At 28.4% G+C, this 20,543-nt stretch overlaps 4 protein-coding genes across 5 annotated transcripts; all 4 read right to left on the bottom strand.

Moving 5' to 3' along the window:
- Positions 1 to 445: 445 nt before the first annotated feature.
- Positions 446 to 8,335, bottom strand: LOC130670546 (uncharacterized). Its single transcript, XM_057473964.1, has 16 exons — positions 8,120 to 8,335; positions 7,783 to 8,040; positions 7,484 to 7,644; positions 6,633 to 6,955; positions 6,458 to 6,557; positions 5,464 to 5,580; positions 5,225 to 5,380; positions 4,674 to 4,687; positions 3,056 to 3,102; positions 2,712 to 2,969; positions 2,053 to 2,213; positions 1,633 to 1,967; positions 1,416 to 1,515; positions 871 to 987; positions 633 to 788; positions 446 to 569 (listed from the first exon to the last, which is right to left on the bottom strand). The coding sequence occupies exons 1-16, from the start codon at positions 8,133 to 8,135 to the stop codon at positions 510 to 512; spliced, it is 2,379 nt and encodes a 792-aa protein (XP_057329947.1). The 5' UTR covers positions 8,136 to 8,335; the 3' UTR covers positions 446 to 509.
- Positions 8,336 to 9,454: 1,119 nt separating this feature from the next.
- LOC130670189 (odorant receptor 4-like) lies at positions 9,455 to 13,729 on the bottom strand. 2 transcript variants are annotated; one of them, XM_057473441.1, is made up of 8 exons: positions 13,306 to 13,729; positions 12,290 to 12,550; positions 11,267 to 11,427; positions 10,862 to 11,196; positions 10,685 to 10,784; positions 10,515 to 10,631; positions 9,632 to 9,787; positions 9,455 to 9,560 (listed from the first exon to the last, which is right to left on the bottom strand). In XM_057473441.1, the coding sequence occupies exons 1-8, from the start codon at positions 13,316 to 13,318 to the stop codon at positions 9,498 to 9,500; spliced, it is 1,206 nt and encodes a 401-aa protein (XP_057329424.1). In that variant the 5' UTR covers positions 13,319 to 13,729; the 3' UTR covers positions 9,455 to 9,497. The 2 variants fall into 2 exon arrangements, with proteins under 2 accessions (XP_057329424.1, XP_057329425.1); XM_057473442.1 differs by having other exon boundaries at positions 12,290 to 12,369; positions 13,306 to 13,724.
- A 63-nt stretch (positions 13,730 to 13,792) lies between these two features.
- On the bottom strand, positions 13,793 to 16,598 carry LOC130670187 (odorant receptor 4-like). The gene is made up of 9 exons (XM_057473438.1): positions 16,369 to 16,598; positions 16,025 to 16,282; positions 15,802 to 15,962; positions 15,131 to 15,468; positions 14,608 to 14,707; positions 14,438 to 14,554; positions 14,214 to 14,369; positions 14,060 to 14,147; positions 13,793 to 13,937 (listed from the first exon to the last, which is right to left on the bottom strand). The coding sequence occupies exons 1-8, from the start codon at positions 16,424 to 16,426 to the stop codon at positions 14,085 to 14,087; spliced, it is 1,251 nt and encodes a 416-aa protein (XP_057329421.1). The 5' UTR covers positions 16,427 to 16,598; the 3' UTR covers positions 13,793 to 13,937; positions 14,060 to 14,084.
- A 1,006-nt stretch (positions 16,599 to 17,604) lies between these two features.
- On the bottom strand, positions 17,605 to 20,325 carry LOC130670188 (odorant receptor 13a-like). Its single transcript, XM_057473439.1, has 8 exons — positions 20,085 to 20,325; positions 19,571 to 19,828; positions 19,321 to 19,481; positions 18,905 to 19,236; positions 18,354 to 18,453; positions 18,150 to 18,275; positions 17,908 to 18,063; positions 17,605 to 17,843 (listed from the first exon to the last, which is right to left on the bottom strand). Exons 1-8 carry the CDS (start codon positions 20,098 to 20,100, stop codon positions 17,772 to 17,774), a joined length of 1,221 nt encoding a protein of 406 aa, XP_057329422.1. The 5' UTR covers positions 20,101 to 20,325; the 3' UTR covers positions 17,605 to 17,771.
- Positions 20,326 to 20,543: the final 218 nt, after the last annotated feature.

Here is a 20,543-nt window from a genome sequence, read left to right as displayed (position 1 = left end):
TTACTGAGGTAGACCTTTTTAACTTCCCGCTTAGAAAATTAAGAAAACAAGGAAGTTATTTAGCAAAAAAATATAATTTTTAATTATATCACACTATTGATTCCAAAAGGGCTTATAATTTTTTTTTTTTATTTCCAATCGTTTTAGGGACTTTTCCAATTGTTTTAGGAATTTTAAATCAAAAAATTGAAAAAAAAATTTTGAAAGTTGCAAGGACGCGTAATTAAGTCGAATGCCGTTTTGGCTTTTAAACTTTTTTTTTCAATTTTAAGCTTTGAATAAGTCTACAAAAGATTGGCAACGAAAAAAAAAAATATACGCCTCTTTGGTTTTATGGAGCTTCTTAAAGCCGAAAGGGCCTATAAAATTATGTCTTTTTGGAAAGAGTAACGCATTATTATTTATTGAAAAAATGGCTTTAAAAACAAAATTAAAATTGAAGTTTGTAATTTATTTCTTATTAATTATCATATTTATAAGACCATTTACAATAGTATAAATGAAAATTCTTATTTTCGACTCTGTACAGCTCTCAACATCGATAAATATCCAACAGACGTTTTAATTACCTAGTAAAAAAAAATATTAATATCAACAAATTAATATTTTGGTATCAATTGATAATTACTCACAGCCACGAATAAATTAAATGAAAAATAACCAAATTTTCCAGCTGAAATTCGAAGTGGTCGAGAACACCTATATCCAATAAACATAAATAATTTAATGTTTATATTTAAATAATTGTACCACAAACTTTGGTAATAAGCGTAACCAACGCTTATACTCTAGAAATAATAATTATTTCGATTAATTTTAAAATTAGCAACAAAAAAAATTTTTTTTTGTTTCCAACAAATAGTAAAAAACCTCATTGTAAAGTAATTCGCCCATCCAACAGAAAATGAATAAGTGATACAATGTATTAGTATCGTAACTTATAAAAAATGCCATTTGTAAAAATGAAACTTTCATTTTAGCCATACTCTAAAAAAATTAATATTATTTTTACAATTAGAATTGATGTCTAAAATTTGTAAGCACCATTTTCTACGATCAACATTTAATGGAGCTGCCGAATTATATAATTATAAAGTTAATGATTGCACTGAAAAAAATTTACGGAGTGAAAGCGGATTAAATCCGGAGTAAATTCGGAGGGGGTGACTGTTTTTTTATTTTAGTGAAATTCACTTCAAAGAGGAGTTTATTCCAACATTAAAACTCTGAATCGGAGTAAAATAAAATTCAAATCACTCCGAAACCACTTTGCTGGAAAAATAAACTCCCTATTTACTCTGCATTCGGAGTGATCTTTTGCAAAACTCTGGAACTCCGAGTGAATTCGGATTTGAATAAAATCCGTAATCATTTCCGATTCTTTACAGTGTATTAACTTCCGATAAAATGATTACCATTAACATAGAATACCCTTGGAAACAAAAATTCAAGGTATAACACATCAATTGAGGAAGTAACACTAAATTAAAAGTTTCTTCTATCGTTTCTCCAATTCTTAATCCAATTTACCCCAATATAAACATAAATTTATAAAAAGTATTGAATTACAATAAAAAATGAGTAGATAAAATATTATCAATAAATATAAAAACGTAAAGATTTATTACTTACTTCATAAGATGCTCATGTCTTTGAATAATTGTCCGAAGTTTTTTTTCAAATGCATATTTAGTCAATGCCGTATCTTTTGAATTAGAGCAGATATGACGTAATTGATTTCGAACAATAGACAATTGGCTGCAAAGGTTGAGAATAAGCACTGCCAAAAATGTATCAAATGTACCATAAACAAGTGATGCACCCAATAATCCAGTAACTTGACAAACTCTCATTAATTCGAGAGTATATATTGACAAATTGAAAGGCAAATAACTTGGCCAAACAATGTTGGTTAAAATTTTTGGATTTTGTCCGTATAAAAACATTGTCGCTGGTTTTAAATGAATCTGTCGTTATTCAGTTGGTTTAAAATTATTTTTAAAGTTGTAAAATTACAGTAACATATGATTATATATGATATAAATTTAAAACCTCAACAGTAATGTATAAAAAAATAGTGATCGGAGTATACACTATAGAGATGAAAGCTAACGTTCGGCCAATCTTAGCATTGCTCATCATTTTATTGACATTTCCAGAAGACTCTGCATTAATCCAATCTTCTTTCATAAATTCAATAAGTGACGCTAAAACTTAAAATGTAAAACATCTTTTTACATATACCCATACGAAAAAATATATATCCGGGAATATATGCCGGCAAAATAGCATACATACGACAATGCTGAAGATATAAGCCTGATATATACTATTTTGCCGGGATATATTTTTTTCGTGCGGGTATTTTGTATATATGTCGACTTATTTATATTTCATGTATATTATATGTGACAGATAATTTTCAACGATAGAGAAATCATCGAACAACTGAAAATTTTTAAATCTTCAAATTATCAAATTCTATATAAATAGAAAATTATTCAAAAATAATGTACACATAGAAATTTTAAAAATTCCTTTCTATGCATTTTTTCAAATTATTTTTTATTGATATTAAAAATTTATTAATTTAAAAATAAAAACTATCAACTGTCCGTTGATTTCACTCTGTCATAATTTTCACATATTTATATTTTCTACTTTGGATTGCTAATTTTGTAGACGATATTAATTTCTAACGAATTACTTACCATTTCTTTTTTTGTAAAAAACAATATATTTCATTATCGAAACAGCTGTTGCCATATTATAAGAAAGTAAATGAACCATACTATCAATGTCACCCCACATAAGAATTATAGCCCCAAGATTTGGTAAATAAGTTGTGGTTATAAAAAATATAACATCAAAGCCCACATTAATTTTTTGTGATATACTGTAATTAATGTTTGGCCAAATTCCGAGAAGAGTCAAACTTATTTTACTCCATTTAATAGCATACTCAAATCCTAATAGTAATTAAGCGATTTTTATATATTTTTCCTACTTTGCAGATATAAAAAAAGTTTTTATTACTTTCGTAAACGAAAGATACCTGGATTTTCCATTTTCTTGATGTCAAATTTCATAGCTATCTCTTCACTAACATATTATTGACTAATTTACGAACACTCGTGTTCAGTTTTTTCGCATGACGCGCATGGTCAATTGGTGATCAATTATTCTGAGTTTTTTTTTTATTCATAAGTACTTCTATGAATTATTTAAGGAAAACTTACCTCTGGTAAAAACTTACTTGAGTAAAAGTAGTCGATTCTCAACTACTATGCATAGAAAACATCTTGTAAGTAAAACTTCGGGTCATATCTTTTTTTTTTAACAGAATACTTTTTAAAGTAGCATTTTTTTTTTTCTTAAAAAAATCAATTACTTTGAACTTTGAAGTTTGAAAATAGTATTTATTTGTCCGCTACGAAAACTTAAAATTTTAAAAAAAAAGGAACGTTATTAGTTTCGGTTCCATTTTCGAAAATCGAGTTTTCATCAGATCTCGACGTTTTGAGGTCCTAGAAAGCTATTCTGACTATTTCCGGGTGGACGGACGTCCACCCGTGTGTGTGTGTTCGTTTGCAAACTAATTTTCGTGGTAGGGTAAATGCACTAATCATTGACCGATTAAGGTTTTTTTTTTTTTTTTAAATAAGCTATAAAATAAGTATTAAGCTATTAGCTGAAATTAATAATGGATTTTATTATAGTTAAATACTTGATTATTGATAATCTCATTCTATTTTTAATAAAAATTATCGAAAATATATTAATATCATTGTTTAAATGTTAATTTATCAAAATCACCAATTATTGACCGGGGGAACCCAATAAATGACCGACTGTTCTCCAATTAATTGACCTTTGAAATAAATTTTTTTTTGCTCAAACTATATGTATGTAATTGACTTTATTTAGTACTTTTGAAGCATTGACTTATAATTTAGATAGACTTTTTATATCTTAAATATCACTTTTTTCATAAACAAATAATAATAATAATAATAATAATAATAATAATAATAATAACAATACTAATAATAATAATTATTATTATAATTGGTGATCGCGGCATTTAAATCTTCAGGTGACTATTTTTTATTTAATGCTTATTTTTTTTCTTGCTTTTTGATTCAGTCATCTTAATATTATTTTCTGATGCAAATAGTTCAGATTTCTGAAATAAAGTAGATAAAATTTAATAAGGAAAATATATGGTGACTTACTGAAAAATTGAAAGAAACTAAATTAACTAACAAAAAAAAAAAATAAAATAAAAAAGAATAAAAACAAAATTTCAAATACTATTTAAAATACGAATATACTTTTGAAATTAATTATATTTAGATTAACTACAACATCGAATGATTAAAGTACTTTGAGTACTTGACAGATCTACTTTAGAGGTTAGGACTCTTAATTATAAATATTTATTGGATCTTGATAAAATCAGAAGTTCCAATAGATGACCAAATGAATTTTTTACTGAGTAAACGATCTCTGACAGATCCTATAATTGACCGGTCTGGAAATAATATTAAACTCATAATTTTACTTCAACCATTCATAAAAGTTGATATCTGATCTTCAACTAACGTAATAACACAAAAATATTATATATTTAATCAATTAATGTCATTAAATTCATAATAAAAAGCACTCACCTTTTAAGTGTACCCTAGTTATTTTTGACCGGTTTATATACTTAACTTTTATACACATCGGTCAACTAACTGGTGTCCGGTCAACAATTGGTGCATTTATTCTACGATATCTTTGGAACGAATCACCTGATTTGGATGTGCTTGGCGGCAATCGAAAGGGCTCATCAAGACTTAGTTCTGAATAAATTTTGAAGTCGATTGGTCGTGTAGTTTACGAGTGATGTAATTTGAAAAAGTTACTGTAACAATTTAATGAATAAGTGCGATTGCATTTCAAAAGTCCGAAGTCATTCAATTAAATCATCTGTCTTTTGATGAGCACAAATAAATACAATGCCCGAAAAGCCCAAATGCTAACAGTTGTTCATACTTTTACTTTTTTTATTACAAAGGTTTATCAATAAAAATTTATTAATTAATCTGATGACATAGCAAACATCACTGACAAATAGCTCATTGACGTTTTAAGTACCTAGAGTAGAACAAATAAACTGATAATATCTAGTTTAAATTAAAGTGTTATTATGGTTTTATATAAATCTACAGCTTACTGTAAGAAATAAATTATATGTCAGTGGCATAAATTTACCAGCAGTCAAAATAAATGGCTTAGTACTCTTTCGAAAAATCATTATGAGTGATCGAGCAGCTTTTGGTGGCAAATTATACCATTTACTTTCATATGTTGCATAACCAAGATCTTGACTCTGTAATCATTATCTTAATAAGTATTAATTTTTATGCATTACATATTTAAACATAAATACATAGCATGAATATATGAACGCACCTTTGATAATAAAAGTTCACCTGCCAAACAACAAAAAAAAAGATGAGTTACCATAACTCCGGTATAAAATAATGCAAATGCAATTTGCAACGGATTAAATTGTCCTGTAAACATTTTCTACATAAAAAAAGAAAAATTACAATATTATTATACGTTAACTATTATCCCGACTAGAATTTCTTCCTGATTTGCCTGAAGTACCATAAGGACCTTATCGGGTTAATATAAGGTTTGCCTTATTAGGGCAAACCTGACAAGTTCCTTGTCAGGACCTCATCAGGATATCCTTATTAAAAAAAAAGTTATCCCATCTCTTTAAATATTTCATTTACAGGCTAAAAATTAAAAAAAGTACAAAAGAATATTATATAAAAATCACGTCAATCATTGTAGCACAGATTTTTTACTTTTTCATCAGTTATTCTTTGACATCATAATGAATATTATATTTACACTTTCAAGATCACTTGTGTATGTTAGCCCAGTAGATAGCATCGAGGACTTTGAATCGAAAGGACGCAGGTTCGAGCCCAGCAGTTATCGGGATTTTTTCATCAATAAAAAATATGTTTACTTCCTTTAATTAATGCTCTCAATACGATAGATAACATTCTCGATCGAATTAAAATTCTCTTATTTTTTTTTTGCAATTTAATATTTTTTTAAAAATAATTACTAATAAGGCAATCCTGATAAGGATTTGATGAGGATATCCTGGTAAGGACCTGATAAGGCAATCCTGATAAGGACGTGATGAGGATATCCTGGTAAGGACGTGATGAGGATATCCTGGTAAGGTCCTGATAAGGCAATCCCGATAAGGACCTCATGGGTCTTAAGCGTTACATCCATATCAGGATCCTCGTCAGGATACCCTGATCGGGACCTTATTTGGAATAAGGTTAACCCGATAAGGACCTTGTCAGACCCTTATGAAAAATTCTAGTTGGGTTGGTATTAGCAAATAAATAAATTCAAATTTTTTTGTCTCTACCGTTGCAATAGCGAATCCTTGAAAACAAAATGTTAACGCACAGCTCATTAGTTGAGGTAAAAATACAAAGTTACATGAACTTTCAAGTGTGTCAGCTATTCTATAACAATAAAAAATATCTTTGAATAATTGTTAATTAATAAAAAAATTTTTTTTTGTTAATTTTGATGCTTACTCATTTAATTGTTCGTGTCTATTTACAATAAATTTAATTTTACGGCGAAAATTTTTTAAGTCAGGTTGATCGGCTAACTTTCGGGCCCAAATTTTTAATAAATCTAATTGTCCGCAAAGATGGATAACAAGTACAACAATAAAACCATCAAAACTTCCATATACTACTGCACTCATAATGGAAGTATAAAAATGAACAAGCCAAGTTAAGACATAATTTGTAGTTTTTGATGTATCATAAGGTAAATAAACAACCCAAAATAAATTTAATGTCAAACGTGGGTCTGGGTTTTCGACAATTGTCGTCTCGACATTATAAAATATCTAAAATTATTACGTATATTAGAGTGGCTAATATTTACTTTATTCTTTTAATTTATGAGACTATTAGTTAACATTCAAATAGAAATTGATTTAATTCGATCGTAATTTGTTCGAGTGAAAATTTCAAAAATTAAAAAAATTTGCGTAGTAAACGCGGATTAAATGCAGAGTGAATGCGGAAAGCAGATAATTTTTTATTCATTTAATCTCTTCAGAACAAAGTTCATTCCAAAGGGGAATTTTTTTAACATTAAAACTTCGGATGGGAGTCAATGCGGATTAAAATAAAATTTTCATCATTTCTGAAAAAAAAAAAAATTTGCAATTTACTCCGTATGCGAAGTGACTTTTTTTTTTGACTCCAGAACTTCGATCGAAGAATTAAATTTAGATTCAAATAAAATCCATATTTACTTCTCATTTTTTACAGTCTAAATTTCATTATAGTTTATATATTCAAATAATACCTTTGCTGGATTATTAATACTAGTATCAAATATTTTTTTTTTTTCTTCAATTTTAACGAACCTGGACAATAGCGCCAAGCCAGATAGCATTTAACGTAAGAAAAGTTGAAAGAATACTAATTCTTCTTCCTAGTGTAGCCATTTTCATTACTGCATTATATTCTTCTTTTGTCATTGGTTTCTTCCAATCTGCTTTCATTTCATCCAAAATTCTCGTAAAATCTATTAAAATTTATTAGAAAATTAAAGTAATTATGAAATAATATCGTTAATCACTGTTTCTTAAAAATGTTACTGTATTGCAAGAGAATTTCAAACTAAATTATTTATTTGAAAACATTGAAGAAAAAATATTAGTACCATTTTTTCGTCGGTAAAGAATCAGTAATTTAACGACAGACAATGCTATCGGTACATTTGTGGCACCCGCTTGTGCTAAAGCATCAATTTCACCCCAAAGTAAAATAAAAGCAGCTGCGCGTGGAATCCATAGTGTTATAAAAAGTACAATTGCGTCTACCAATGTGCGATGTCTTTTTATAAATTTTTGATTTGACTCTGGCCAAACTCCAATTAGGCCCAGTATAAATTTGTTTACACCACATTCGTAATGAAATTCTATACATTGTTATATTTACACAATTTAGTTACACTTTTTTTCTTTATACACTACAATAGTATTTAACTAATTAAATACCTGAATGTTCTTGCATTGAAATTAATACTAGGAAATTCGGAAGTAAAATGAATCATATTTTGCCTTATCGATTTTTTTTACAGATCATTAAATATTCTTACCTTTACGCGCATGACATGTTAATTATATAGTATTTAAATCTTTTTTTCATGAGATCTATAAACAGACTTTGAAAAAAGTTTACCTCAGATTAAACTCCATTACAAACTACTGCAGTTGTTCTCATGCTCTAAGTTCTCAAACATCCAAGTATCGTTTATGATATACAATACATTCAAGGTATAAAGGAAAACTTCTTTTTGCTATTATATACTTTTATAATAAAACTTGGTTCTTAAAAAATTTTTTAAACGGTTTTATCTTCAGCTGACATAAATTTCTTTGTAATATATATTTTGTTAAGTCAAGTTTAAAAAAAAAAAGATTGTTTTGATTAGTGAAAAAAAAGTTTAATAGTTTAAAGTTTAATTTTTGAAGTTTATATAATTCGCTTTAGTTTAACTACTGTTTGTATGTTTATGAAGTTGTAAATTTTACCCGTAAAAAACAAAAACTTTTTGTATATCTCATATATGATGTAAGGCAAAAGACCTAGTACCCGATCACTTCATGTATTTGTATGTCTATATTTACTAAATATAGATATACAAATACATAGAGTGATTGGGTACTAGTTCCCTGATTGGGTACTGGGTCTCTTACCTTAGTACCGGGTCAGGAAAATAACTTAAATTTGACTTTTTTTTTACTTAAATTTAAATCAACTAAGCCAAAACCAAGTCAAATTTGACTTTTTTCGACTTAAATGGATACTAAGTAGGGTAGAGGTACCGTTTTTGGCCACTATAGAGCTACTTTTGGACACTTGAAAAATTTAAATAAAATTATTTGTCAAAGACGCAATGACATAAGTAATTTTTAAAATGTGTTCTAAAAATCTTTCATCCCACTTAAAATGGAAATTTTATTTTATATTTTTTCGTTAATTAAAATTAAGTATTAAATGCCCAAAAATGAAGCAGTGGACACAAATGGTACTTTTACCCTAGGTCAAGTTAGCCAAAAATTAATGAAAAACACGTTTGATTTTGACTTGCTTTTGGCCAACTTGACCTACTTAGTATCCATTTAAGTAAAAAAAAAATCAAATTGGAGTTATTTTGTTAACCCGGGCGTGTATAAAAAATAACGTTTTCACAAAGTTATACATTTGTTGATTGATGGTGACGAAAATATCTAAATTTTGTAGGTAAATATCAAATGCATATAAAATTTTCAAAAAAAAATAATTATTTAATTTAATTATATTAAACATATAATACATATATTACAATAACAATACCATTTTTTTATTGATTATTTTTTATGAAAAACATAATTAATATCCATGACTTTGAACAGCTCTTAGTAAATTTAAATACCCCATTGATGTTTTTATTATCTGTCGTAAATATCAAATTGTAAGTTGTAAAATAAATTATTAATTAATGAAACCTATTTAAAAAAACTAACAGAAACGAATAAACCTAGTGAGAATCGAGCAAATTTTCCGGCTGTTATGTGAAGTGGCCGTAAAGCGCGGTATCCAATAATCATAAGCGAATACGCATGAGTAAATGAGTGATTGTACCACAAACTTTCATAATATGCATATCCGATTTTTGTGCTCTGAAAATTTTTCGTAAATCATTAATCAAATTAATGATAAAAATGTTCATAATTGGATCTTCGAGTTGAAATCTAAGGCACACTTTGAACCCAAATGAGCATTGAAAACCTACATTAGACTTTTTAAGACATAATAACTTAGACTTATAAAGGCATGAATTAGACCTACTAAGATATATATATATATATATATATCGTGATACGAACGAACTCAGAATTTTTTAAATCGACTCTGTTGGTCCCATGTTGCTTCCAGATCCTATTCCACTCCTAGGTGTCATTAATCTACTGATAAAATCGCTGGAACAGTTGCAGCAATTTTTTACTAGCCACAGAATTTTTTAAATCGACCCTCTGTTAGTTTCAGATCTGTAGGACCCAATCCACCCTTGGGTGTCATTAGCCTATAGAAAGATAACTGGATCACTTGCATCAATTCGCCAGTAGTCCACTAATTTTACAATTTTACCTTTTTGTAGTATTCCTTGCAAGTTCTTCCTTCTGTTAAGTCTAGTTACGTTCATTTCACGATTTATGGCTAGGTTTAGTTCATGCCTCCATAAGTCTAAAAAGGTATAGTTCAAGCCTTTGTAAGTTTATGTAGGTCCATTTCAAGCTTTTATGTTGATTATGCCCTAAAAAGTCTAATGCAGGTTTTCAATGCTCATTTAGGTTCAAAGTATGTCTTAGATTTTGACTCAGGCAAGTTAATAAAAAAAAAAAAAACCTCATTGTAGAGATGCTCTCCAATCCAACAAAAAATGAAGAGATGGTACAGCGTGTAGGTATCATAACTAAGATAATATAAAATTTGTAGACTCGAGACTTGAGTTTTGGCCATACTCTAAAATTATTAGACATATTTATTTATGGATAAAAATAAAAATCAACACTTACCGTTAACATGGCGTATCCTTGAAAGCAAAAGATAAGTGGATAGCATATCAATTGCGGAAGAAGTATTAAAGTGAAAGTTTTCTCGATAGTTTCTGCTAAACTAAAATTAAATAAGAACGTGAATAACATTAAAAAATTAAAGGTACTAATAAAAAATAAACAGAATTTAGTTTTCACTTGATAAGATATTCGTGTCGTTTTACGATATCCCGAAGTTTTTCTGCAACCAATTTATCAACAGCTGGGTGTTTATTTACATTGTAGAGATTTTTCAATTGGTTACGAACGATAGCTAATTGGCTGCAGAGGTGCAAAACAAGTACTGTCATAAAAGTGTCAAAAGTTCCATATACAAGTGACGTAAACATTGTTGCTGTTATTTGACATATCCAAGTTATTTCAAAAATATAATTTCTTGAAGTATTGAATGGAAAATAACTCGGCCACATTAGATTACTTGCTATTGTTGGAGTTGATCCGTAAAGAAATAATTTCTCGGGTTTCAAATAAGTCTATAAATCATTAAAGGGTTTTAATTGCTGTTAAAATTAAAAATATTTTTTATTAGGAAATATTAATAACCGTCACTAGAATGTGTAAGAATACAATTAATGGAGCATACAAAATTGATATAAATGCCAGGATTCGGCCAATTTTAGCTTCATTCATCATTATTTTTTTATTGTATTGCGATTTAACAGTACTCCAATCTTCTGCCATTATTTCAATAATTGATGCCAAAACTAATTATATAAAAAATTTATATAGATTATAATTTATTAAAAATTCAAAGGCCATAAGGTAATTAACTGGTCGTTGAAATTTTCCTTGACAAATTTCTTTTTTTCAGGTATAATTATTTATATACTAGTGGAAAACAAGTTTTTTGATGATTTAAATTTCATTTCTGATAATAGTATATTGCACACCAAAAGGGGAAAGTAGGGCATTTCAAACCGCGTGTGTTATTGCTTACCCGAGCCGAAGGTGAGTGTGGCAAACACGTGGATTGAGATGTCCTACCTTCTTCCGTGGTAGGTATGCGATTTTTCACCAGACTCGCACCTGAAAGTTTGAGTTTTTGCCTCTCTTTGTGGAAAGAAGGGCGCATGCGTTAATTTTTATTATACATAGAAAAAAATAGTATATTATATACCTAGGCTAGTAAATAAAAAAACCTCGGATCACATGTTTGTCAACCTCGGCCAACGATTACATGTGATCTGAGACTTTTCTTATTTTACTGACTTAGGTATGTAATATACTATTTAATGAAGTCATCAAATTTTTGCACTAAAAATGTATTATTGAAAATTTTCAATAGCATAATTTCTTATAAGAAGCTACAATATTTCTAAAAGTTATTTTTTCTCTTAGTGTAAGTTTACTCATGAGAGAAAAGAACGACTTTCTTCCCTATAAACAGGGCAGGGATTTAAACCTTCGATACAAGTTTGGTGAAAGTTTAGAATCACATTTGCATTTTTAGCTTTAAGAAATGTGACTACCCACGATTCTAGACAATTACTTCATTGTTTACGGAGAAATTTTTACCTTATTAATTAGAGATCCATGCGGCAAATAAATAATTATTAAATAACTTACCATATCTTTGATTGTATAGAACAATATATTTGCCAATAGCAACAATTGCAGAAACATTGTATGAGAGTAAATTAACCATACTATCAATATCACCCCAAATAATAATAATTGTTCCAGTGTGTGGAAGATAAAACACGGCGAGAACAAAAATAATGTTAAAATATACTCGCAATTTTTTTAATAATGTAAATTTATAAAGTGGCCATATTCCAAGAATACGCAACGACAATTCACTCCATTGACATGCATAATTAAATCCTACTAATTACAATACATTTTTTTTTACTTTTCATTACATTTTATTGAAAAATATAAATATAAAAAATACGGGTTTCAAAATATTAGTATTCATGTAACAAAATTTATATTATAATAGTATATTGTACAACTAGTGCGGTAAGTTGTCGATTGCCCACGAGAGCGAAGTTGAGCTCACGAACGAAGTGAGTACGCTCATTCGCTCGAGTGGGTAATCGACAACACCGCACGAATTGAACACAGTTTTTTTTATCATTAATGCAATATAAGTGCTATCTCAGTGCTCGCTGTTTTATTCTCCAAGTAGCTTTTTGCTGATTCAACTGTTGCCGCGACATATTTGTGGGTTAAACAATAATCTGCATGCGACAAGAAGTAAATTTGAGTGCGACAAGTTTACTTGTCGCACGCAGATAATCGTTTAACGCACACAAATGTCGTGGGAACAGTTGAATGGGCAAACAGCTATTTGGCAAACAAAAGAGCGTGCGCTAAGATAGCACTTATATTGCATGAATGATAAAAAAAAATTATTAGCAAATAAAATGTCAATAAACAAAATTAATATTTTTTCTAATATCATTTTTTTTTTTTTTTTAAATAAAATTTTGCCGAATAACTTTTCAGAACTTTTAATTAAAAGTATTAATATTTTAACCATAAGAAAGTAAAAAAAACTTTGTTTTACATTTTAAATTATTTTTATCAATACATAGGACATAATTTGATAGGTATAATCACTGAATTTAAATCTATACCTGAGGTTTTCATATTTATTCTTAAGTTGTCTACTAATGACTACCTTGTATTCTGTCGTTTTATCGATCGTTACTGAGATGGTTACATTATTCTTGTTATGCGCATGATCGATCTATTATTCAATAATCACAGTAATTTTTCATAGGATCACATGCATTGTAAACGATAAAAGTTTACTTCGAGTAAACTCTCTTACGAACAGGCAGTTGTAAACGAACCGCCGAAGAGCAAAAAACTTTACTCGTATATTGATCATCAATAAACTTTATAGTTAAATAAATTATTATTCACTTATTGAAATTGAAAATAATCTTTATAAATGTGTATGATGAGTAATAAATATATTTGCTGTAAAAAGTTTTATGTAAAGTGACAAAAAAATTCTTGTTACGCATGCGAAGATCAATTAGCGTTATTTTGCGAAATTAGAGAACGTGAGTATGGATCTTTTAAAAATTTTTTGTTGAGGATAAATGTTTTATACCAAAATTTCATAAAATTCTTAACGAAATTCCAAATAAATAGATAATTATTTTATTATAAATGTTGTCATCAAAAAATTTTCATCACTATGTGAAATTTTTGTTCTTATTTTTGTGCGAAATTTTTTTTAATCGGTGAAATATTTTATCTAGAATAAATGACTCATTTATTGCACTGATAAACATAAATATTGTTCAGAATCACATATTTTATAAAATTAGAAATTCCACATATAACTCAGTCAGTTTTAATTAAATTTGTATCACTTACACAACGTTTAAGTATAATTTAAAAATTACAATGTTCGGCTTTGAACTGCTCGAAGCATCGATAGATATCCGAAAGATGTTTTTAGTATCTATGATAAAATAATTAATCAATCAACCGAATAGAATATTCAAAATGCATTATTATGTATCCTTACCGATACAAATAAACTTAACGAAAAACGAGAAAACTTTCCGGCTGATATGTAAAGTGGCCGCATAGCTCTGTAGCCAATAAACATAAGCGAACGTGCATCCGTGTATGAAAAATTGTACCATGGACTTTCATAGTAGGAATAGACGACAGATATACTCTATTAAATTGTGTGGAAAAATTAATTTTCTTAAACAAATAAAACTATTGTAGTAAGTAAAAAACAACCTCATTTTGTAGGTATTCACCAATCCAACAAAAAATGAAGAGATGGTACAGCGTGTACGTATCATAACTAAGATAATATAAAATTTGTAGACTTGAGACTTGAGTTTTGGCCATACTCTAAAATTATTCGGCATGTTTATTTATAGATAAAATTAACCATTAACACTTACTGTTAACATGGCGTATCCTTGGAAACAAAAAATTAATGGATAGCATATCAATTGCGGAAGAAGAATCACATTGAACGTTTTCTCGATAGTTTCTGCCATGCTTAAATACATAGTGCATATTAAAACTTTAAATAAAAAAAACAGTTGATAAATTTCGTATGAGTTGATTCTATAATAGTATACTGTACAACGAGCGTATTCGCTCGTGTGGGTAATCGACAACACCACATGAATTGAACATACTTTTTTTATTATTAATACGATATATATCATATGAGTACTATTTTAGTGTTCGCTGTTTTGTCCCCCAAGTAGCTTTTTGCCGATTCAACTGTTGCCGCGACATTTTTGTGGGTCAAACGATTACCTGGATGCGACTAGAAGTAAATTTGCGTGCGGCAAGTCTAGCTGTCGCACGCAGATAATCGTATAATGCACAAATGTCGTGGAAACATTTTGATTTGTCGCAAAATTTAATTACAGCATTTTGATAAAAAGAAGAAAAAATTAATTAATTTTCCACCTGATAAGTTGCTCATGTCGCTTAATAATAGCTCGAAGTTTCTTCTTGATTGAATCATGAAACAGTAAACCTTGATTTATATCTTCATTGAGATTTCTTAATCTATTCCGAACAATAGCTAATTGGCTGCAAAGATGTAGGATTATTACTGCAATAAAAGTGTCAAAAGTACCATATATTAACGATGCTCCCATGGTGGCTGTTATTTGACATAACCACGTAAGCTCAAAAATATATTTTCTCGAAGAATTAAACGGAAAATAACTTGGCCACATTAGATTATTTGCTATTGTTGGAATCGAACCGTAAAGAAGTAATTTATCAGGTTTAAGAAATGTCTGAAACAATACGCAGATTAATTTTTTAAAATAACATCACACTGGGAGAATTATCTAACAAATTTTACTCGTTAATTGTGAGTAAAACTGGGCCAGGATGAATAATTATTCTTCTGTTTTTAGATAGTGTTCAATTATAAGGTTAAAAAACCCCTATTTCAGGTAATTTCTGAATAAAAAAGACTGAAAAATAAACCAAAAGGAATTAGTTTTTATTCTTTCCGTATTTATTTTGTTTTTGGTCCAGGTTTACTCTAAATTGTAGGGTAAATTTGATCAAAAAAATCTCTCTGTGCAATTTTAGCTTAAAAAACTGAACGAATATTATTCAACTGTGACAAGAATATGTAGAATCACAATCAGTGGAGCATATAAAATTGATATAAATGCCAATAATCTTCCAATTTTTGCGTTATTCATCATTATGGTTAAATCATACGCAGATTTGTGAGCTCCCCAGTCTTTTGCCATTACTTCAAAAATTTTCATCAAAACTAAACAGTAAAAAATTTAATTAATAAGTTTTATATCAGTTAATTATTTGAAGCAAACTAACCTTTCCTATGTTTGTAAATAACAATATACTTAGCAATTGCAACCAATCCGGAAACATTGTACGAAAGTAAATTTACCATACTATCAATGTCACCAAAAATAATTACAATCGTTGCACTTTGTGGAAGATAATAAGTAGCGAGAACAAAAATAACATAGAAATATGCTTTAGTTTTATTCCAAAAATTTGGTTTTGAATTTGGCCATATTCCAAGGATACGTAAGCTTATTTCACTCCATTGACAAGCATACTTAAACCCTGATAATAATTTTACGTTTCATCACTTGTTTAGATACAAACTCACATGCAAAATCTTTCGATATTTATTGAATAAAAATCTATACCTGAATCTTTCATATTCATCTTCAAATAGTTTAGTAAGAACTGTCGCTCAGTGTGCATTTTATTGATTGTTTTTAAAAATGGTCAAACAACTCTGATGATTGTGCGCATGAATGATCTATTCTTAATCATCGTTGTCATTTTTTATAGAATCACTTGCATTGTTAATGAAAAAAGTTTACCTCGGATGGAACTCAGCCACAAACTAATATAGTTACAAAAGAACTATTGAGCTGTGAAGACTTTACACGCTAATATTTTTTCTTACCGATTATCGTGAAGTTCAACTTATTTTTTTTATTGCTAATTGTTGAATAATGTTAAAAACAATTGGGTAAAAAATTTAATACACGACAAGGTTTTGGTTTAAATTACCCCAACTATTATCAGGTCTATAATTTTGTTTTTACCGTGATTTTTTATAAGTTGTGGAATATTACTCAGTCTTATTTGTTTACCGTAACGTTAAACAGTGTAATGAATTGAAGTAACCAATTAAATTGAATTAAATGTTAAAATTACTTATGGTTACAAATTTTATCAACACTGTGCTGGCACGTCATACTTTTTCTGTAATTTTTCTATATATTTAAAGTAAAAAACCTATTACCCGCTCACTTTTCATTGGAGTGAAATTAAATCATTTAATATAAAGTAGTAAATGGCATGAAAAATCATTTTTTTTATGGGTATTTTTTGTGGTTTTAAATATTAGAATAAAATTTTAATTTTAAGAATAATGTCGATAATTAATTGTTATTAATTTTTTAAATAAGTTCGTTAAGTGTACCCATAGTCGCCCACTAAAAGTTGTGATCTACTATTACTCAACCAACATACACTGTAAAAAATTCGTGGAGTGAACGCGGATGAAATCCGGAGTAAATTCGGAGTGACTGCAGAGCGGATGACTGTTTATTTATTGAGCCCCTCGGAGTGAGATTCACTTCGAATGGGAGTAATTTCCACAAATTTAAAATATATATTGAATGACATAATTATTACAATTAGTAAAGACTTTAACGTAACCTAAATTTAATCTAATGAACGAGCGTTAAAGTAAAAAATGGCTGACTGAGCGCGATTTCGAAAACAGTCACTTAATTTAAATTCATAATAAATTCCAAAATACTTTGAGACGTTATATTATGATATATTTAGATTTACAAATAATTATTTATCAATGATAATTTTTTTACTTGAAATTATAAAAACATTAATTGGTTAAAGTGAGCGACTGATAGGGTTTAAGATATTTAACCTTTAATACAAAATAGTAGAAATTACTTTTCATATATTAAAGTTTAGCATATTAGAAATGTTTATTATTATTACTTATATAAGTAATTATAAAAAATTTTTGCTAACTAGTCCGACATTTTTTCTTGTTTTACAGCTATTTTTGTTAACTATCCGATATTTTTTCTTGTTTCACGGCTAATAACATCGATAAATATCCAAAAGATGTTTTGAGTACCTAAGAAGAATAAAATTTGAAAAATACTTAAACTCAAATTGATAATATTTGAAAATTAACTTACTGCGAGAAATAGATTTCTTGAAAACGCGCAAAATTTTCCTGCGGTAAGTAGTAAAGGTCTACGTGCACGATGGCCAATAAACATCAGTGATCGTGATTTGTTTACGGGTAATTCGTACCAGTTGCTCTTGTAGTATGATTGACCGATCAATGTACTCTAAGTAAATTACGGAATGTAATCGAAGATAAATATACTAATTTTTTTTTTTTTTTGCGTCAACATAATGTGTTGATAATGCTTACTTCAAATGATAGATAGTCGCCGACATAACAGTAAACGAATAAGTGCATAACAGTGTAAAATACGTAAACGATGGAAAAGAGCATTTCAAGAATAGATATTTTGCCAGCCGATGGATCTATAAAACTCTGGAGCAATGATTTTCATTAAATTTATGGCAATTATTAGGTGCATAAAAATTTTTTATATCAATTAATTTAAATTACTGTTATCATTGCAAATCCTTGGAGACAAAATGTTACCGTACATACGAACATTTGAGGAAGAAGAATTGAATTAAATGAGTTTTCAATCATCAGTCCTAGTCTTTTTAAGAAAAATATCAATTAATTGATTGTATAATTAATTTTTGAAAAAAAATTTTATTAACAATAATTTATCTTAAATATTAAATTGAGTGTCACATAATTTTATTAATAATTAGGAAATAACCAGTCAAAATAAAAAACCTTAAAAAAATTATTTAAATTTGGATGGCCTAAAAAAATTAACTACTTTTTTTTTCAATTTCATAGAAAATCTTTCGAGTTTACGTATTTTGAGAAATCTTTTAAAAATCCGCTCAAGGACCAGTTTTTCAAACCAGGTTCATTTTTAATCCGGGTTCAATTATTAATGTAAAGATATACTAGCAATATTAATTTAAACGCGGTTTGAAAAACTAGTCCTAATTAACAATCTTTAAAAGTAGCTAAAAAATTTCAAAAATATTCAAAAGTGCACCGACAATATTTTTAACAATAATGAAAAATCATACTTATTTATTTCTTCATGATGTTTAATAATTTCCGAAAATTTATTCCAAAAAACTTTTGAGTCAACTTTGACATCATCATTAATAAGATTTTTCAATGATATACCAACGACTGCTAGTTGGCCACAAATATGGAGCACCATACATGATACAAATGTATCAAAAGCTGCATATGCGGTCATAGAAAAACAGGTCGCGAAGCATTGAGCTGTCCACGTAGGTATGAAATACATCATTATTCTTGAATCAAAAGGCAGATATCCAGGGTAAAGTAGACCTACTGACAATCGTGGGTCTAAATCCGTGCGCTTCATCAATTGCATGCCGATCCAAATCTAAAATCATTTCTTTCAATCAGCTCCTGAAGATTTACTTACAATTGATTTGTATTAAAAAAATTTTTTTTTTTAATTGAAAACCTTGAAAAACACAAACGCAATAAAAAGAGTATTAGTGATTATAGTAGACGTCACTGAAATAATTCGACTTATTTTTGCAGTTTTGAGCATCACTTTATATTCTTCTTTGCTTCGTAATTCACTCCAATCTTTTGTCATAGTAACGATTGCTAACTTTAAGACTAAACAAAAAAAAATAAAATTATTATCCAACTCACTCAATAATATCAACTATAAATAATTTTATTTCAATAAATTATAGCCGCTTCACCATCTCTATAATGACGAAAAATAATAATTTTAATAATAGCTATTAAAATCGGTCCATTAATAGAAAGACTCTCGATAACTGCGTTCATATCACCCCAGTTTACATAAGCTAGCGTTGATTGGGGTAAGTAAATAGTCATGAAAATCAACCAAGCACCGAACCATCCTTTTAGTTTTGTGAAAACTCCATCATTTGGTTCCGGCCAAAGTCCGACGAATCTTAAACTCGTCCGGTTCCAAGCTACTGCATACTTAAAAGCTTTTTTTATTTAATTATTATTATTACTTTAATAAATTTATCAATTTTTATAATAATTAGGGTAGAAGTAGCATTTGTTGCCACTGCTCTATTTTTGGACATTTAATTTTTTATTTTAACTGATGAAAAAGTATAAAAAAAAATTAATTGTCGTTGCGTACATCACAAATTATTTTATTAAAATTTTTTAAGTGGCCAGAAGTGGCTAAAAACGACACTTCTATCCTATATCTTAATATGAAAAATTAAAAAATACCCTGGTTATATTCCATGTTGTCGGTACGGTGGTTAAGAAGCAACTGAAGAACTGAAGAATATTTGCTGAAAAACTATACCCGTAACGAAAAAGTTTTAAATTGAGCTTTAAAAACTTACAGAGCTATGAGATAATTGAGCCAAGGGTATATTCAACCATCTGTCGACTGTAAAGCGTCGTATCGACGAAATTTAAAAAGACGTAGCAACAAATTTTCCATAAAATAAATTTCATTTTTGAAAATACTACAGTTTGTTCTCGATAATTTTCATATTAATTTAGAAATTGCACTTGAACACAAATGTTGTTGATCTATATTTTTTTTGATAACTCAAAAATGACTAACAGATTTAAAAATATATTAGTACAGTAGATAATGTAAGAAAACAAAAAATTTTTTTCAGTAAATTAAAGAATGATTGTTGTAATTACTCTGTGTAAAGGAAGCTTTCACTAATT

The sequence above is a fragment of the Microplitis mediator genome, chromosome 6 (assembly GCF_029852145.1).
Source record: "Microplitis mediator isolate UGA2020A chromosome 6, iyMicMedi2.1, whole genome shotgun sequence".
Classification (NCBI taxonomy): Eukaryota; Metazoa; Arthropoda; class Insecta; order Hymenoptera; family Braconidae; genus Microplitis; species Microplitis mediator.
The sequence above is the reverse complement of the archived record's forward strand: the minus strand, read 5'-3'. Positions and strand labels throughout refer to the sequence as shown.